Source organism: Mesoplodon mirus, assembly GCF_964341445.2.
Source record: "Mesoplodon mirus genome assembly, chromosome: 12".
Taxonomy (NCBI): Eukaryota; Metazoa; Chordata; class Mammalia; order Artiodactyla; family Ziphiidae; genus Mesoplodon; species Mesoplodon mirus.
The window spans coordinates 30,934,633-30,952,824 of record NC_138988.1 but is presented as its reverse complement, the minus strand read 5'-3'; the positions used below and the strand labels follow the sequence as shown (position 1 = coordinate 30,952,824).

Here is an 18,192-nt window from a genome sequence, read left to right as displayed (position 1 = left end):
ATTTGAAAGTTTCCCAGGTGATTTTGCTCTGCAGCTGGGGTAAGAACCATGGTGTAAGGGCCCCTGGAGGTCTACCCCCCCAGTGGACGGAGCACAGTCACCTCTCAGGAGCTCCGCTGCCCCTTCTACACTGTTTAAGATGCACCCAGCCTGTCTGTGCTGACTTTAGAGGGTACACCCGCTGGGCAACTCGGGCCACTGAGAGAGAACATGGGGCTTCCACAACTCTCCAGCTTATGTCAAGGAGCAAGGCTCCATTCGCATCTCTAATGCCTGCCTGCACTTGAGAGATCTCTGGATTGAACACAGAGCAGGTCTGGGGACAGCACCTGGGGAGGCATCAGCGTGCAGCTTGCCTCAACGACACTGATTTTTTTTCTGTTGTGCTCATTTTTATGGTCACCTTCCATGTATAAAAAAAGATAATGGCTTTCTACTTAGGGCAGTGATATAATTTCCTTTTAAGATATATTTATTTAGGTTAAAAAAAAGTGAATGAGCTGATTTAAAGGAACACACGAACAGTGCAAATAGTACTCTGGATAAGGCATAACTTATACAGAAGGCTCTTGAACAGTGGAGGAAGTATGGGCAAGATTGGCCTGGTGGGCAAAGCAGGGGCTACATCTGTCAAAGGAGAATAATTAATAGCCCTGCTCGGAGCATTTCTGTAAAGCTCAAATGTGACGATGCCTCTGGGCTTGCAGTAAGTGCGTTATAACAGAATTACAATTATTAGCAGGATTGGCTACATAATTTTCAGGGCCCAGTGCAAAATGAAAATGTGGGCCTTTTGTTGAAAAATTGTTAATCATTTCAAGATGGTGAAGGCAGAGCATCAAATCAAGTTCCTTCTAAGCAAGGGGTCCTGTGTGACTTTCCTGCTCACAGCCTGCGTGCCCATGAAGCTGCCCTGATTCTTACTATTCTCTGGGTATCCCTTGAATTCAGAGGAAAAAGCGAGTCCCCCAGGCAAGGCTAGCCACCAATTTGCTCTGTAACACGGAGGCCTCCAGTCAACGACCACAGCAGCCTTTGAACTCTTGAGACAAAAAGTGGGAGCTCTGAAAGTACCATTAATTTGTTTGAGCCGTCAGCAGATATCAAGAGCTGGCTCTTGTCTGGAATGGATAGTGGATGTTTGGAAAAAATGAAGTGTGCTTTCTGATAACTATCTTCACACTTTGAAAAGTCATCTTCTTTTTTTTTGTCTTCTGTGGGAAGGGGCGACTTGTTCTCAAAAGGCTTCTGTTTCTTGTTCCCCATCAGCCATGGTTACATCCAAGTTTATGACAAGGCATTATAAAACTTGGTTTATCTTTTTATTTTTTTCCCTTTTCATTTTGACAGATGACCTCCTTGCTTCCGAATCATATGGATGGAGAGAGGGAAGAGGGAAGGGAGATGAAGCTTCCCTGGGCTCCTCCTCCAGCCAGGCTGGGTCCCTCCCCCTGAGTATTGCAGGTTATCATTTAATTCTCACGTCCAGCTTATGAAGTGGAGGTCTATGGCTACCTCTATTTTATAGATGACAAAAGCGAGGTTCAAGAGATATCACCTGCCTCAGGTCACCCAACCTGAAATCTCTGACTCCAGAGATGACCTTTTCCATAACCTGGTCCCAGACCACCCTGGACAGAGAACAAATGAAGGTCCCTGACCTCGGCCCATGGCCTGTCCCGCTCTCTCCTCTCCCGTCTCCAGCTCTGTCCTGTACCAGGAGGGGCTTTGCATGTCTGCATGTGGACACCCACCCTGCCCGTCCAAGCTCTGTCATTGCCACCCTCTCCTCCAGCAGCAGCCGTCCCCCGGCCACCCCTCAGTCCTATGGGTGTGTCTGTAGCATGGGGGGCACACCTGGAAGAGGTCTGCATGGGCCCTGATGGAGACTCCAGGTGGGCACGTCCTCTGGCCCTGCAGACCCTACCTGTGAGGTGGGACTCGGCTGGAAGACGGTCATCGTGGGAAGCCCTGAGCCCAAGACACAGTCTCTAAGCATGCTGTCACAGGTCACCTTCTGAACACCTTCCCCCGCTGTGACTTCTGGGCAGCAGACTTCCATTTCCCACATTTCAGCCCCTCCTTTTTTTGTAAAACCAAGAGGGCTTCCTGCTCTCTGCTGCTTGGTGATTTCTCCCCTTCTGGGCTCACATATTTAGGTGGGTGCAGTGAGGTAGGTTTTCCCTGGAGACGGAGGCAAAGGTGGGAGATTGAGGATAGAAGAAAACAGCTGATGGGCAGCAGCAGGGCCCTTCCATTCTGCGAGGAGCTTCTGGGGTGAGGGGTCTCACGCTCAGCGCCCTTGATGTCCGAGGCCCGAGCTGGCCCTGTGATTGCGGGGACACAGAGGGACACTGAGTTGAGCCGGGCGCCAAGAAGGAGGCTGAGCTCAGTTCATCTATCCTGGCGGAAGCCAGTCCTTGCAGGGCCCAGACCTCTGCTGCCTGCAAGGGGCCACCCTGCTGCTTTTTCACTCCTGCTGAGGCTCCTGTGTTGGTGGGGGGGCTGGGTTGCTGGCTGGGCAGCAAGTGGCATATTGGGCCCGGGACTGATTCCACCACATTTTGGAAGATGTCTCAAGCCTGCATGAGAGTCCCGCCTCCACCCACAGCTTTGCCGGGCGGCCTGTCGGGGAGCAAGCTGCTGGTGGGGACTTAGGTATCTGGGCCTCCAGCCCAGGTGAGTCGGTGCCCTGTTGCTGGGCCGTGCTAAGGACAAGGAGAAAGTGACTTCCTGAGTAAGGGGTGTCCATGGGTACAGAGCAGCTCAGAAAGCATGTCTAGGTAGAGAGAAGAAAAGACATCTGCAGAAAGATGCAGAGAGCTTGGAGCCTCAGAGCTGTCCTTTCTGGGCCTCGGGAGGCCTTGTCCTGTCCTTGGGCTCGATAGCAACCCTGCGGCTTTAAAAAAATACCTTCTACCTAGCAGAGCAAACTGGGCCACATTCCCTCGTCCTCAGCATTTCAGTGCACACGTGCCTGGCCTCCCACTGCCAGCAACAGCATTTCTTTGCCTGAAGGTCTTCTCTGGCCTCCACATCCTCCTTTGTACCCTGGGGCAGGCCAGAAGCGTGGGAAGTGCCAAGAAATAGGGGTAGGAGCACCCTGGCTCCCTTGCCCCTCGGGGTGTCTCAGGGGCACATGTTCTACACTGGCTCCCCGCAGCGATCCATGGCTCCGTAACTCTCTGCGCTGGCTGCCTTCCTTTCCCCAGCTCACTCCCCCACTCCCTACTGACATTCCCTGAGACCACCTCCTCCCAAATAAACACCGCATTTGAATCCTTGCCTCAGGATCTGCATCAGGGAGCACCCAGTAAGACAGTAGAAAGGAGTTTCAAAAGCAGCAGGACGGCCCTCCCCACTGTGCCGCTTTCTGATTGGGTCCCTGGAAACAAGAGCCAAACTCCCTGGCACCCAGGTAGCCTCTTGCCAGAGGAAGGAGCTCAGCCCGCCCTCGGCTTCAGTGCCAACAGTGGTGCCTACCTCCAGAGTACATGTCGAAATATTTCTGCGTCATCACGTTTCCCGTGGTCCCTAAGGGATAAGAGAGCAGAACTATTATTTGCCGTAGCACGTCATTCTGTCTTTCATTTTGTGGAGAGTGGCTACTCTGTAGTCTAAGGTCTAAACATAGAATAGAAGAATAGTGGGACAAAACGAGGCCCTGTAGAAAGCGTGCAGGACTAACTTGGGTGCCCAGTAACCACTGGGCTGACCTGAGAGGTACTAGAACATAACGGTGCAGGGTCTCTGGGACTGGATGGAGTCCAACCAGTCTGGGTTTGTGTTCTGCCCTGCCACTTCCTAATGCTCGACTTAGCATTTGACCTCAGTGTGTGCATCTGTACCATGGGCTGTGGGAACTAAATGAGATGTCTTTAAAATATATGCGTGTGAGATAAATCTTACCTGTAAAATAGTAACTAAAAAAACTACAGTCATCATTACTATTCTCACCTACACAGGAACTCTGCAATTTGAGTGCTCCAACTCTTGAAGGCAAAGGGATTTTCAGTGGGCTGGAGTGTACTCAGTGTCCTGAGTCCAGTAATCTGGATTGCCTTGGTGGGCTGTGCAAAGCGTACAAATCCTACAGGGAATCAGGTGTTCTGGAGGAAAATTGCAATTCTTACCTTTGGCCACTGGATGGGGGTGTTGCAGAGGGGATGGCAGCTCTAGTTTCACCTTCACTGCCCCCTCCCCCTAATTCAGTTGGTAGATTTGATAAGAGGGTGGCGACCGGGGCCTGGGTAGCGGCAGCTCTCCTGCCAGGTGGGAGCAGGCTCTCATTGCAGTCCCCCCTGAATTCTTGGAGCCACTCGTGTCCAAGCCCCTCCAGACACTTCACCTGGGGCTCTTGGGAAGGAATCTGTGAAGCCGGTGAAACTACTTTTGTGATCCTGTGCATTTGCGGATTTTTCTGGAACCGAGGGGTGGGGGTGGTGGGGGGTGGTGGAGGAGGTGCAGTTTGAACAGTTTCTCAAAGGAATCCCTGCCATCTAAAAGGCTGAGAAGTAGCAATCCTTTTGTGTTCTGGCTCGTTATGTAGATGAAGACCCTGAGGCCCTGAGAGTGATTTGTTAGACTTTCCACAGCTGGCATGCAGTAGGCACTGCGCATGTGCTTGGACACATTTCTAGTCTAGAGGGTAGTTTCGCTGAGTGATTAAGACCTGGAGTCAGCCAGAGCCAGGTTCAAATCTAGATGAGTCTATTGGCTGTGTATCCTGGACAAGTTGCCCAGCCTCTCTGAGGCCCCATTTTTTACCTGGAGAACAGGGAAACTGAGCATAGCTGCCTTCTAGCATCCTGATGAGGATCAGTGAAATAGCTAGCACACAGTAAGTGCTCGATAAATGTTAGCTCTCAGTGTTATCAGTGGTTGTTTTTATCTTTGGGCTTTGCGAGGGATGGGGAAGGAGGCCTCTGTCTGAGCCCATCTCCTGGGAGAATATTCAGGCGTTTTCTCTCACGGTGGTCCATTTGGGGGAAGAGAAGCCCAGCAGGTTTCAGCCAGGTCGGCTGCAGCTGGAGCCCTTCCCTGCCCTCCCCACTGTGGGGTGAGTGGAGACTGGGTGGGACAGTTGATGTAAGTGAGGCTGCTACAGTCTCCTGGGGCCTGGCGTGCCGGGGGTGCTCTGAGACCGTCTGGAAGGGGCCAGCAGCAGGGGGAATCAGGCCTCCCTCTCCTTCTCTAGATTCTGGAGGAGGAGCGGCCCCCCTCAGCTTCCTGCCCCTCCTGGCCCACACCCTTCCTGGACTCCCAGGAAGTTGGCCAGGGCTGTCCTCTGACCCCTGTCTGGCAACGCTCCTCCTTTGTTCCAGGCTTTGACCTCTCCCCTGACGCAGCAGGCTTTCTTGGCGGACGGGAAATGGGTCCTCTAGGAGCAAAGGGCCAGGGTTCCAATCCTACCCTGTCACTTCCTAAGTGTGGTCGTGTGGTCACACTGCACACAAGCTTGAACGCTTTTTCTCCTGAGTGTCCATTGTGCCCTTTTTCCATCTGCCCTGACATTTGTCCCAGGAATAGCTCTTAGATCCAGGCAAGTAGCCCCTGTTCCCCAGATCATGTAAGAGCTGAAGGCAGACAGGAGGGGCTCGGCTGGGGCCACACCACCTGGCCCTTCTCGGCCCCTGTAACCTACCCACTCCTGAAACATGTCCCTGTTCCTGGCTTGGCCTGCAGTTGGCTTCCTGTTCATCACCTGCTGGAGATGCAGGGTTACTGAGACTGTGGCCTCCCTGGGTCTCCCTGCCTCTAGTCTCCCTATTCCAAGCTAGAAGGAGGTTTCAGGAAGGCAGGGCTGGGCCCTCAGGCCCTGCTCAAAGCCTTTCCAAGGCTCCCTATTTTGCTCTGCTTCAGGTCCACACTTCTTAGCAGGACACTTAGCCCCTCATCCTCTGGCCCTGCTGGTCCCCCAGCCTCACCTCTCACCACCCTGCTTCTGTGTTATAGCCAGAGCGAGCCTGTGTGGACCCCCAAGCCCCTCTCCTCCTTCTTCTCTTCCCTGCGCCCTGCACAGTGTTGCCCCTGCCTGGAAGGAGCCTCCCTCTTTTCTCCTGGTCAACCCGTACCATCCCTCGGGCCTCAGCTGACCATCACCTCCCTCTGGAAGCCTCCTCCCCCGACTACCTCCGCTGCCAGCTCTGTGTCCTGATCCCAGAGCTGTGTTTCCTTTTCCTTCACATGTGCTCACCACCTTCTGATTTTTTTGTGAACTTCATGGGCGCCCACAGGGGCTTATCAAGCCAGGGTCTGTCTTTCTAGTTCACAGGTGACCCCCAGAACTCCATACGGGGCCTGGCCCACAGTAGCTACTGTTGCTCTTTGCCGAGTGAGTGAATGAAGGTGTGCACTCAGCTTGTAATCTCACATTGTCCCCTATGGTTTCATGTGTGTTGGTTTAAGCCCAGACGGGGTCACATTTCATAGGAGCAGCGTGTCCTCCTGAGATAGGTGCACCTGTCAGGGACCTGGCCATGACTGCAGGGCAGACCAGCTCTTTTGGACCTGTTTCCACAGGCCAGCCAGGCTTCAGAGCGTGGTGGGGGCCGGCGTGGGGGGGTGGATCGGCAACTCACCGTTCACCAGGGCGATGTTCAGGCCTCTGCCCACGTTGTTTTTCACAGGACTCATGATCCTGAAGAGAAAGAAGAAAAACAAAATACAACAGTTGGTCCCGAATGTGGAGTGGACGCTCTGGAACTCTGCGAGGGCCTACATGGTGTGATGCCAAAACATCAGGAAACACATGGAATTATTTGGGTCATCTGTTTTCTCCTGGAAATGAGCGGTGGGCTGGATTCTCGGAGGAGTCTCTATTGGCACGTTTGGACCAGAACAGTCTGCCCAGGGAAGAAGGAGGGTCCCTGCCTGGGGCTCAGAGGTGCTGGAGACAGGGTCAGCCCATGTCCCCAGGCTAGGCGGAAGGCAGAGCCCGGAAAGTTGCTCCCGTCCTGCCATGTCTGGGATCCCCAGGTGGAGCCCAGCTGTGTTCCTGCAGCCCAGCATCCATACCCTGTCCTCTGGTATCCCTGGGAAAAGTGTACTTCTCCCTCTCAGGCCAGGAGGTTCTCAGCACTGATCTCTCTCCCAGGCCTGGACAAGCCAGTAGCCTGTGCCCCTGGTCACAGTGATTGGGCCAGTGTGGTCATGTGACCCAGGCCAGCCAATGAGCCCCAGCCCCGGGACTTTTGCAGGGTTAATTCAGATGGGAAAGCTCTTCCCAGTGGGGTGCTAGACAGGGCTATTATGTCAACCCAGCTGGTGGCCTCCCTCCTTCACCACATGAAGAAGTCCATTTTCAGTAGAGAAAACCAAGTCTAATGACAGAGGAAAGCAGAGCTGAAGGTAGTGTGAGAGGGAGCCCTGATGACTTGGTTTGAACCCCTGGATTCAGCTGGTGCTGGAGCCCACTGCCTCTGGCCTTTTGGGTACGTGAACCAGTAGGTTTCCTTGTTTTGCCTAAATGATTTGGATCTAGGTTCAGAATCCATATTAAAACACCTGTCTCTGGCTTCTTTTGTAGGATGAACTTGCTGTCCCAGGGACTTTACTACATAGAAAGCCTGGTATATAGGCTTTCTCCTGCACCTGGGTAGGAGCCCTGGCACCTGCTGCATCTGGGCTTTGATGCCTGGACCTTGATCTTGAACACTCCCCTTAGGCATCCTCCGTCATAGGAAGCCCAGCAGCTTGGCTATCAGACAGACCTGAGTTCAAATCCTGGCTCTACCAAGGGTTAGCTGGGTAACACTGTCTGAGCCTCAGTTTCCTCATTTTTACAAAGGGGGGATTATCACCCCACCTCCAGGAATGCTGGAGGATTGAGGGAGACGTCTAGCAAGGTGCTGGCAGATTTGCAAGATGTTAGGATTATTATCATGTGTGACCCACCCACCCAGAGTAAAAGGAAGCATGTCGAAGGTGTGGTCTGGTCTCTAGGGCCTGCCCTTGAGGCCTCTGAACTTGCTAATGAGTGAATTAATGAAAGAAAAGAAAAGAAATGCCAGAAACTTACGTTTGGCCTTCAAAGCACATGGAGGGGCCCACGACGTTGGCGGCCCCGCTGCTGATTTTAAACGCAAAGAAGTTGTCTGGGCAGGATTTGCTGAGGCCACACTTGGTCTTCACCAAGTGTGAAGCTGGGGAGGGAACAGAATAGCTTTGGTGGCGGCAGCTAAGGAAGGGGCCCAGGAGGAGGAGAGGGGCAGGGACAGGGGGCCTCCTCCCAGAGGTGCCTTCCCTGACCACCTAGGTCTGTGGATTTGCCCCTTTCTGTGCTCCCACAGTGCTTCCAATAACCCCATCAAAGACACGGGACGCTGTGTGTCTGACCACCCAGCGTTCGTTTCCGGGTTTCCCATCACAGCCCCAGCCCTGGCACAGCTCCTTGTTGCCCGCAGGCCTTCAGTAACTGTGTGCAGAACGGTGAGTGGTGGTTAATGACCCGAGTCACCATGATTAAGGGATTGTCTTGAGAACTTTCTCTTGAGACATGGCAGCCTTTTGAGCTCACAGAGGCCCCTGTTGACAAGCTCCTGGGGGCCCAGCATGGTGGGTGGGAGCGCTTCTCACCAGCCAGGTTCCCTTGAGCAAGTCTTCAACATCCTTGCAAATCTGCTCCTTCATCTGTGAAATGGGCTAATGATGGTACTTCTCCACTGGGTTCTTGTGCGGGATTAATGAACTCGGGTTAATGCTCAGGGCTTATTGGCTATTCTTCTTATCACTTATTTCCGGAGCACTTACTTTGGGCCAGACCCCGAGGTTCAAAGGGACCAGGCAGGTGGTTCTGGAACTTCCCTCCTGGGGCTTAGCATGGTCCCTGGAACCCACTGAGGACTCAGTATGTGGGACCTCTGATTATTGTGGCTGCTATTAAGACCTGCGTCCTCTCCACACGGCCCTCCCAGGGCAAACTCTGGAGGCCTGTGAAAGGCGGGAGAGGCAGATGCACCCCCAAACACAGCAGCTGAGATGTCACCCACACTTTCAGCCTGGCAGTTTCTAACTTATATTCATGCATGTTGTTTTAACACCACCTGACAGTTCAGAAGGTGCCAGGAGGGAGCACTGGGTAAACAGGGAATTAGAGAAAGTTCACCTGCAAAGGGAGAGCAGTGATCAGGCAGCCTTTCTCTCCTTCAGCTCTGCACCAGGCATCTGGCTGAGCCGCGCCAGAGTGCTTGGAGCAAACCCACAGGCTTCCCAACAGACGCTGGCACACGCCAGGGCCTTGCTGCCTGCTAGGCACTGTGGCAAGCCCTTTATCTTTACTGTCTTGTTAAATCATCCCCATAACTCCTGTGCCTACCATAAAGGAGGCACTCGATAAATCTTCACTGAATGAACACCTAGAGCATTTGGGTGGGTCTGAGCCCAAGTTGGGAGGGTGATTAGGGTCTCCAGGGCCTAGAGGGAGCCTTAATGGGAATCAGGAAAAAGCGTCCCTCTGGGGGGACACAGCCCACTAGCGCCAAGCTCGGCAAGCCTGTGGTGCCTCGGAGTGGGTGATGGTGCCCCTTCTTAGGAGCGAATGCAGCCTGCACCAGGGCTCCCCTGGTGGAGTGGGCGGCCCTGATGATCTGAGCAGAAAGCCCATCCTAGGCTCTCGTTCCCCACCCCGAGTGCCAGCATACAGGCCTGGTGGATGTAACCAGAGCTCCAACTGGGACACTATCACCAGAGAGTGAGGGCCGGAAGTGGAGACACCCCTGAGTGGCTCAGGAGAGGGATGGCTGGAGATGTGGACCCGACGCCACTACCCCTCCCTCTGGACAGAACCCCCCACAGAGTGGCTAGTTGAGGGTGAGGCTGGGAGGGGTCCTCTTCTCCTATGAGCCTTGGGGTTCCACCTCCGCCCCCCCAGAGAGCCCAGTTTACTTTCGAATCCAGAGGTTTTCTCCTTGCCAGAGGGGCTGGGCCAGGCTTCGGGGACCACCCTGGAGTTTGCCCAGAGCCTAATCAACAGCAGCAGAGTCGGATAAACCCCATGTCAACAGGCCGGCTTAGCAAGCTTTTCCCAAATTGATTTTCTGACCATCCGGCCTTCACGGTCAAGCTACTGGATGAGGGGGAGGAGGCCCAGGGGTCTCAGTCACTGGGAGGCAGGGGATTTGCTCTGTGGGTTTGGGTTTCAGGGGTTTCCTAAGCTGCCCAACCCCTCTGGGAACCCAAGAGGCTATTGCTCAGGGCATGGAACTGAGCACTGGAGGGGAGTTGCAGTCAGGGAACTCGGGCCGACTTCAGTAATCTGCTGTGTGACTTGCCAGAAATCTCTCCCTTTCGCTTAAAAGTGCCAACTGTAAAATGAGGGAGTTGGTTTAGATCAGGGCTGTCAAACAGGTTTCCTCTTCAATGTTAACGGATCTACTATTAAAGGCTTAATGATAAAGCCTTGAGGCTACCCTGTGGGCTTGGAGGCAAAGAGTGCTGGGATTGATTGGTGATGTCTACTGTGGGAACCGGTGAAGGTGAGAGGCAGCACGTTTGCTTGGATTTACCTTCCCCCCAGCAGGTGACGTCTGAGTGATTGTTCAGCACCAAGATGCTGTGTGACAGTGTCTACTTCACAGTGTGACTCAGGAGGCTTCAGTGAGACAGGGTTCAGGGTGTGGCGTGAAGGGTTTGTGTTGGTGCATAGTCTTTGCTCTCTGTAATTCCACAGTGCACAGGGGCTCCCATGCCCTTTTCTTTTTTTAATATTTATTTGGGTGCACTGGGTCTTAGTGGCGGCACGTGGGATCTTTTTTAGTTGTGGCATGAGGGATCTAGTTCCCTGACCAGGGATTGAACCCGCGTCCCCTGCATTGAGAACATGGAGTCTTAACCACTGGACCACCAGGGAAGTCCCCTCCATGCCCTTTTCAGTCAGGGAAAGTCCCACTCCCTGCATCCCCCTTCAGTCACCACCATGTTGGTGTGGAAAGGGGGACTCGGAGGTGCTGTCTCTTGTAAGGAGGTGTTGAGAGGGTGGGCTCTGGATTAGATGGGGAGGTTGACTCCCTCCCCGCCACTTACAGCTGCATTGCCTTGGCCAAGAGATTTCACCTCTCTGAGCCTCAGTTTCCTCATCTACAAAATGGGGATACTTATAGCATCCACATAGGGCGGTGGTGAGGATTGCATGAGATGCCTGTAAAGTTCTGAATACAGTGTCTGGCACACAGTAGGCCCCCAATCACTGTTACTGTTATCATCACCATAATTGTCCCTCCCTTCCACCTTCTCTGCACTTCTCTGCACTGTTCAGACGTCTCAGCACTCCTGCCCTCCCAGTGCTCTCTCTACTCCCCACACTTGCGTCCCTGACTCAGCAGCCAAGTTCTCCACTGGAGCCCCAGCATTCCTGCCCCTAGGCCTTTGCACAGGCCAGTCTCTCCTCCACAAGGCACAGCTAAATAGCCGCCTCCTCCCTGAAGCCTTCCCTGACCCCTTCCCATTGGAAGCAGGCGGCCCTCCTGGAGCCCACGGCATGTTGCCCCACCTCTCTTGGCACATATGGCCCTCTGCCCCCTTAGACTATCAGCACCCCCTTCTGTTTGCCTCTGGGGGCCCCTGCGGTGCTCAACATGGCCCTGGTACTTTGGAGCAGGAAACATAAGCCAATTCTGGGGTCATTGAAATGATGATAATAAGCACAGCCCGCATCCTTGGGGCTCCCAGCTGGGTCAGGGGATGAGAGAGGGGGGCAGGGTGGATGCAGTCCAGACTGCAGGCTGGGGTGCTGGGGAAGGGAGACAGTTGAGCCCACCCCTATGAGTCCGAATGGCTGAGAAGGGGCCACAGGGCTGGGGGCTTTGGAAGGCACCATCAGGCCATGGAAAGAGTGAGCCGGGCAGACTCTGGGAACCAAGGTTTTTCTAGAACCTTCAGGGCTGGGACTAGAGACTCCTCACCCTAAGGGAAACAGGGCTGAATCAACACTCACGGTTCTCCTTGTAGACTGAACCTGTTGGAGAGAAGACAGAATCTGGTTAGAAAGTGCGTTGGGCCCCTGCACAGGGTGGAGGCTGGGGAGTGGGAAGAAGGGAATTGAGAGAGGTGTTGGCCTGGCCAGGTGCAGTCCCTGTCCCGTGGCAGGGGTTGAAATGAGGTGAAAGTCCCATCTGGTCTGGAAGTCCTCCCTAATTTGCCACTGTCACCACTACTCTCTCTCACACACAAACACACACACACACACACACGCACATACACACAAAGCGTGCACACACGCACACAGACGTATGCACATACACTGACACACATGCATAGACACACATGTGCATGCATGCACACACACACACACACGCACACAGAGGACTCTCTCATGGTTAAAAAGAAGCAGACCTCTATTGTGAGGCCCACTGGACTTGGAGCCTGACCGTGTGTGACCACGTGTGAGTTTTCTCCTCTGGGGCTCGGCCTCCTCGCCTGCGCAGTGGGGGCCATCACACCCACTCTCGCTGGCTGTGGAGAAGAGCCAATGAGAGGCGCCGAGAGCCCTGGCCCCTGGGAAGGACAGGATGGTGTGGCTGTCACTTTTCGGGCCCGGAGCATCCCTTCCTGACTCCCGCAGCTCCGAACATCTGAACAGGCTTCACGTCTTAGTTGTGCCGTGTCCCGCTTATTTCTGCGGTTCTACGTCCTGTCTCCCACCAGCTGAATGCTAAGTCCTAGAGGACAGGGCCCCCAGGGGACACAGAAATGCCGGCGGGGAGCAGGGGGGCGCTCCTTTTTGGGGGACACCCACACTGACACACTTTCCGTTTGGTCCTTGAGAAGCTGTCCCCCTGCCCTTGCCTTCAAGGCCCGAGGGGTATCACGTGTCCCAGGCTGGGCCAGTTATAGCGTTACATTCGTCTGGAGACGGAGCCCTACTAGGGGTTGATATGTGGCCCTGGGGGAGAGAGAAGCATCTTTCAGCTGAGCTGCAGGGTGAACATCCAGAGAGCTGGTAGCCACCATACCTGCCTGGGAGAGAAAGCTGCCCGTGGAATAAGGTTAAATAGCAAGGAACAGAGCCCAGGGACACAGAGACAGACTCTGGGGCCTTTGTCAAGGCCCCTAGATCCAGCCATACCTAAAGTCTGATGCCATGGGCTTCCCAATGACCTGACTCAAAAGACGTCCCATTTTGTTTAAACCGCTTACAGTTGGGTTTGTCACTCCCATCTGAAAGAACCCTGCCCAATTTATTAGGTAAATCAGAAATTCCTTAATCACCTGATTTCTGTGCCATGGACCCCTTTAGTGATTTGGAAAAGCCTATGAACTCCCCTTAGAGTAAATTTATTCCCACTTCTCTTGAGACACTCAGCACTTCCTACTCTACCAGACGGCATGTTATTAAATGCATAAAATAAAATAGATTGGATTAAAAAGGAAACCAACTCTGTATCAAGATAATAATAAAAACATTAGAAAATTTTGTGCTATAGTAATATATGTGCTTCCATATTAATAAATTAAATCATCAGGTGGGGTGCATGCAACCAGGTCAGGAATGTCTGAAGTAAATGAAGGTTCCCCTTTCCGTGCCTGAGCACACTAGTGGTTTTGGATGGCTGCTTTTCCCACTGGTTACATTTCCTGCCACTGTAAGCATTTTGCAAAACTCAGGTCATGTTAATGCACTTCCATTTTTGTATATTCTATACAGTAAGTCCCCTACATATGAATGAGTTCCATTCTGAGAGCACATTCCTAAGTCCAATTTGTTCATACGTCCAACAAAGTTAGCCCAGGTACTCAACACAATCGGCTATATAGTACTGTACTGTAATAGGTTTATAATACTTTCACTCAAATAATACATTAAAAAAACCCACAAAAAATGAAGAAAACATTTTTAGTCTTACAGTACAGTACCTTCAAAAGTACAGTAGTACAGTACAACAGCTGGCATACAGGGGCTGGCATCGAGTGAACAGGCAAGAAGAGTTACTGACTGGAGGAGGGAGAGGAGGTGGGAGACGGTAGAGCTGAAGGGTCGTCAGCGATAGGAGACGGAGGGCAAGCTGCATGTGACAATGTACGCCAGACATGTGAACTAACTCACGTGACTGGAGCTGGGGCCACGTGTTCCTCATTCTGGGGTCTTTGGGACCTAACGCAGAACAGTTGCTTGATGATCATTGTGGGGAGTGTTGATTTGTCAAACCCCAGGTGGTTGAGTTCTGAGAGGGAAACAACATCTGGGGGCTCCTTTCAATTACTCCCCTCTCCCGCCCCAAGCTGAGGCTCTCTTCTCTAGAGCTTACTCCTGAGCTCCCCTCCTGCTCTGAGCCTCCTGTGCTTACCTGGCACATCTCCTCCAAGTCCAGCAGCACAGCCAAGTCAATCTCTAGTCTGTAAAAGTAGGGCCTAAGATATGTATCCATATAAATCATCCTGACCTGGGTGCGGGCCATGCTCGACAGGAAGCACATGAGGTGAGGGCCCTCTGAGATTCCACTGTGGGGAGTTTGTGTTAAAGGCAGGGTGATGGGCTTCTCACTGCTGTGAAGCCATGAGCTGGTCTGGGCCACTAGAGGTTATTATGTTTGATTATGTCAATGGAGGTGGTTCTTGCTCTTTAAGGAGGATGAATCCAGAGGTAGAAATTCCTTCCCTTTCTCTCCTTCCTTTGAAAGGATTTGGATCTGGGAGACCTGTGTTCTCATTCCTGTTCTGACATCTACAAGGGACATCTGGGCAAGTTTCTTAATTTCCCTGAGCTTCTCTTTTTCTCGGACCACATATAAAACCACAACATGAGGTCATGCATGAGTCCACTCCACAAACATACCATGAATCACCCCCTAGGGCATTTGTGCAGATTAAATGAGACCATGCATGTAGAGCAGCTAGCATCCATCACCCATCCATCATCCATCCACCCATCATCCACCTATCCACCCATCATCCATCCATCCACCTATCATCCACCTATCCACCCATCATCCATCCATCCATCCATCCATCATCCATCTAGCCATCCACCAATCCATCCCTCTTTCTTTCACTTATCAAATGTTTCCTGAGCATCTGCTCTGAGGTGCTAGAGAGATGGACGTACACAAGGCAAAATTCTGGCCTTCAGGAAGCTCACATTCTATGGGACGGGGATAGGCAACAACCAAGTAAACAAATAAATAAACAACCGAATGATGGATGATAATGATGTTCTGAAGAGAATAGGCTGACATGAAAGACTCTAAACTAAGGAAAGCAGGTACAAGTATAGCTGGGGTGGTAACGGAAGGCCTCTCTGAGGCGGTAACATTTGAGCAGAGGCTTGAAGGCTGAGAAGGGGCTGGCCACAGGGAGGTCTGAGTGAAGAGGGTTCCAGGCTGAGGGAACAGCAAGTACAGGTGGAAGGCACTCAAGGCCCGGGCAATTTTCTCCCTCCCTTCTTTTCTTCTTCCCTCTGTCCTTCCTTCTTGGGTCACATTTCCAAAATGGCCCTTGATGCAGGCACATGTTCTGGCCAGGGCCTTGGGACACTTCTCTGGCCCCCATAGGCTCCCAGCCTTCCTGACAGCCTGGGGGGTTCCTCTTCTCCCACCCCGAACGCCTTGGGTCCCAAGGGCAGTCCTCACCTTGCCATGGCTGGCCACCTCCTGGGTCACCCAGGTATGGAATAGATCCTTGCCCCCTAGCCCTGGTCCATAGGCCTTGCCCCAGTAGCGAGCTCCACTCACCCAGGAGGATGGTTTTCATGTTGAAGTTGATATAGCTGCGGATGAAGACCCATGTGGTGACCAGGACAAAAATGAGGGCCAGGAGGTAAAGCAGACCTGCAGAGCAAGGAGATGCTGCCATGAGACCACAGCACCAGACCACATTGCAAGGCCAGGCAGCAAGACTACATGTGGGTCCTTCCCAAATGCCCTCAGTGAGACCACATCCTGTAGGTCCAGACCCTGCCCACACTGTGGACCAGTCCACGGCCTGCATGGCAGGGCCAGTGTGAGTCTATGTGATGACTAAACAGTGAGATCATGCTGCAAGGTTACATGGCAGTGTTCCCCAAAGTACGGCCGCTGGGAGGGAGGGTTAGAAATGCACCTTCCTGGGTTCCACTTAGTGCTCCAGAGAGTATCTCTGGGGTGAGGCCTGGGAATCAGCATGCTGAGGGGAGGCCTGAGAACTGCGGCAGGAGAGCAGGAGGCAGGTGAGCCCCGGCATGGGAGGCAGGAAGGCTCAGGGCGGCCACCTGCCACTGTGTGACCTCGGGCAGGGGCTCAGCACCTCTGAGCTGGAGTTCCTCAGTCACAGAGTAGACAGGGTGATGCCCTTGCTGCTGAGCCCATGGCTTGTTGGGAAGGATGTTACAGTTGTCACCACTAGGCAGCCTCCAGCGTGGCTTGGGGGGTGGGGTTGGTCTCCTGTATTTGCCATCCACTCTCCCTGAAAGCCACCACAAATAGCACACAGTGCTCTCTGTAGGAACATGCAGCAGCCTAGCCAATGCGGCCTCCCCTGCCTCACAGCCATATTGCTCCCCATCCCCCCATGCATCACTGAGGAGCAACTCCACACACATGATGGACCACCAGAGCCCCCCGGCCGCTCTCCCTTTCCTCACTCTTCCAGGAAGGCTGCACCACACCTCCCACCTCAAGGACTCTGGTGGTCCCACAGCCTTGGGAGTCAAATGTAACCATCAGGCCAAGTTCCCTTGCTCCTTGCCTGACCTCCCTCTCCACCTATGGCCATCCCACCCTAAACACGCCCGATCTCGTGTGACCTCCCTCTCTGCACCACCCTTGCTCCTCAGCCCTGAATTCAGCTGTGGCCTCCTGCTGGCCTCAAGCTACTGCGGTGGGGGAGAAGGCCCCCTGGATCCCATGGGGTGGGGTCAGGTCTGTGGAGTCCTTGTCTTCTAGGGCATCGGCTCACATTATACGGCACTCATTTTGTGTCGGGTGCTGGGAGAACGGCATTTACACACATTATTTCAGTTCATCCTGGAAGTAACCCTCTGTGTTGTATGCTATTGATTACCCCCATTGTACAGATGAGGAAACTGCAGCTGGGAGAGCTGGTCACTAGGCTAGTAAGTGACAGGGGGAACCTGAACCCGGGGAAGTAAGCTGACTCTAAAACTCATGCTTGGGACTTCCCTGGTGGTGCAGTGGATATGACTCCACACTCTCAATGCAGGGGGCCCCGCTTCGATCCCTGGTCGGGGAACTAGATCCCACATGCATGCCGCAACTAAGGAGCCAGTGAGCCTCAACTAAGGAGACCGCAAGCCGCAACTAAGACCCAGTGCAACCAAATAAATAAATCTTAAAAAAAAAACAACTCATGCTCTTCAGGGAACTATATCTAATATCCTGTGATAAACCATAATGGAAAAGAATATAAAAATGAATGTATATATGTATAACTGAATCATGTTGCTGTACAGCAGAAATTGACACAACATTGTAAATCAACTATACTTCAATAAAAATAAATAAATAAAACTCGCTCTCACCTTTCTACTAGTGTTTGAAAATATAAATGAATTGTGTCAGTTTCCTATTTGGTGCCTCAGTTTCCCTACCTGTACAAAGAGGGTACAGTATGAGGGTGTAGACCAGAAGGCAAAGGCCTCTCCTTGTGCCCAGCCCTGTGGTTTGAGGATTCTAGAATAGCCCTCCTTGAGGCAAATATTTTGTCTGTAATTGTCAACCACAGTGAAGTGTTTCCAAGATAGGGTGAATCTCCATGATCCCAGCCAGGTGGGGCCATGGTGCCGAAGTTTCTGTAGTCCTTCAGCCTTGAGGCAGGAAGTCACCTCTTATACTCTTCCAAGCTCTCCCTGTATTGGTTTCCTCCTGGAATTCTGGCCTGACCAGTTGAGAACAAATAAAGTCAAGTAACCTCTGAGTCCAGGATGGGCAGACACTGCTGGCAGAAAATGATTTCCAAAACCAGTTTCAGAAGTCAACCTTGAGGCTTAGAAGCCTCAGAGCCTGGCCCTACCTGACACTCTCATTGTGTCCAGGTGAAGAGTGGCTTGGGGTCAGTGTTCCTGTGGAGAGAAGAAAATAAAATGGGAAACTGGTATCTAGGGTCTGAAAGTGAACAAGACTGAAGATGAGGAAAGGGTACCTAAAACTGAGGGGATCACAGTCCTTTCAGTTTTGTTCCTCATCATCTGCCATCATCTGTTCTTTCTCTGCCTCCACATCTTCTTCACTTTTGCCCCTATAATTGTGTATTCAATTCAACATG

The 18,192-nt window shown here is 52.7% G+C and overlaps 1 protein-coding gene across 2 annotated transcripts in view; it reads right to left on the bottom strand.

Annotated features, from left to right (window-relative positions):
* FAM3D (FAM3 metabolism regulating signaling molecule D) overlaps positions 1–18,192 on the bottom strand; it is a gene marked incomplete at its 3' end in the record, with an annotated part of 59,890 nt that overhangs the window by 4,787 nt on the left and 36,911 nt on the right. The window contains exons 2-7 of one of the 2 annotated variants that reach the window (XM_082639132.1): positions 17,941–17,989; positions 15,666–15,761; positions 11,933–11,953; positions 8,021–8,144; positions 6,582–6,640; positions 3,484–3,534 (exon numbers count right to left, since the gene is read on the bottom strand). In XM_082639132.1, the coding sequence (XP_082495258.1) occupies positions 3,484–3,534; positions 6,582–6,640; positions 8,021–8,144; positions 11,933–11,953; positions 15,666–15,761; positions 17,941–17,953 (364 nt within the window). In that variant the 5' untranslated portion in view covers positions 17,954–17,989. Of the gene's footprint in view, positions 1–3,483; positions 3,535–6,581; positions 6,641–8,020; positions 8,145–11,932; positions 11,954–15,665; positions 16,035–17,940; positions 17,990–18,192 lie in introns of those variants that run through there. The other variant, XM_082639131.1, reaches the window with a different exon arrangement.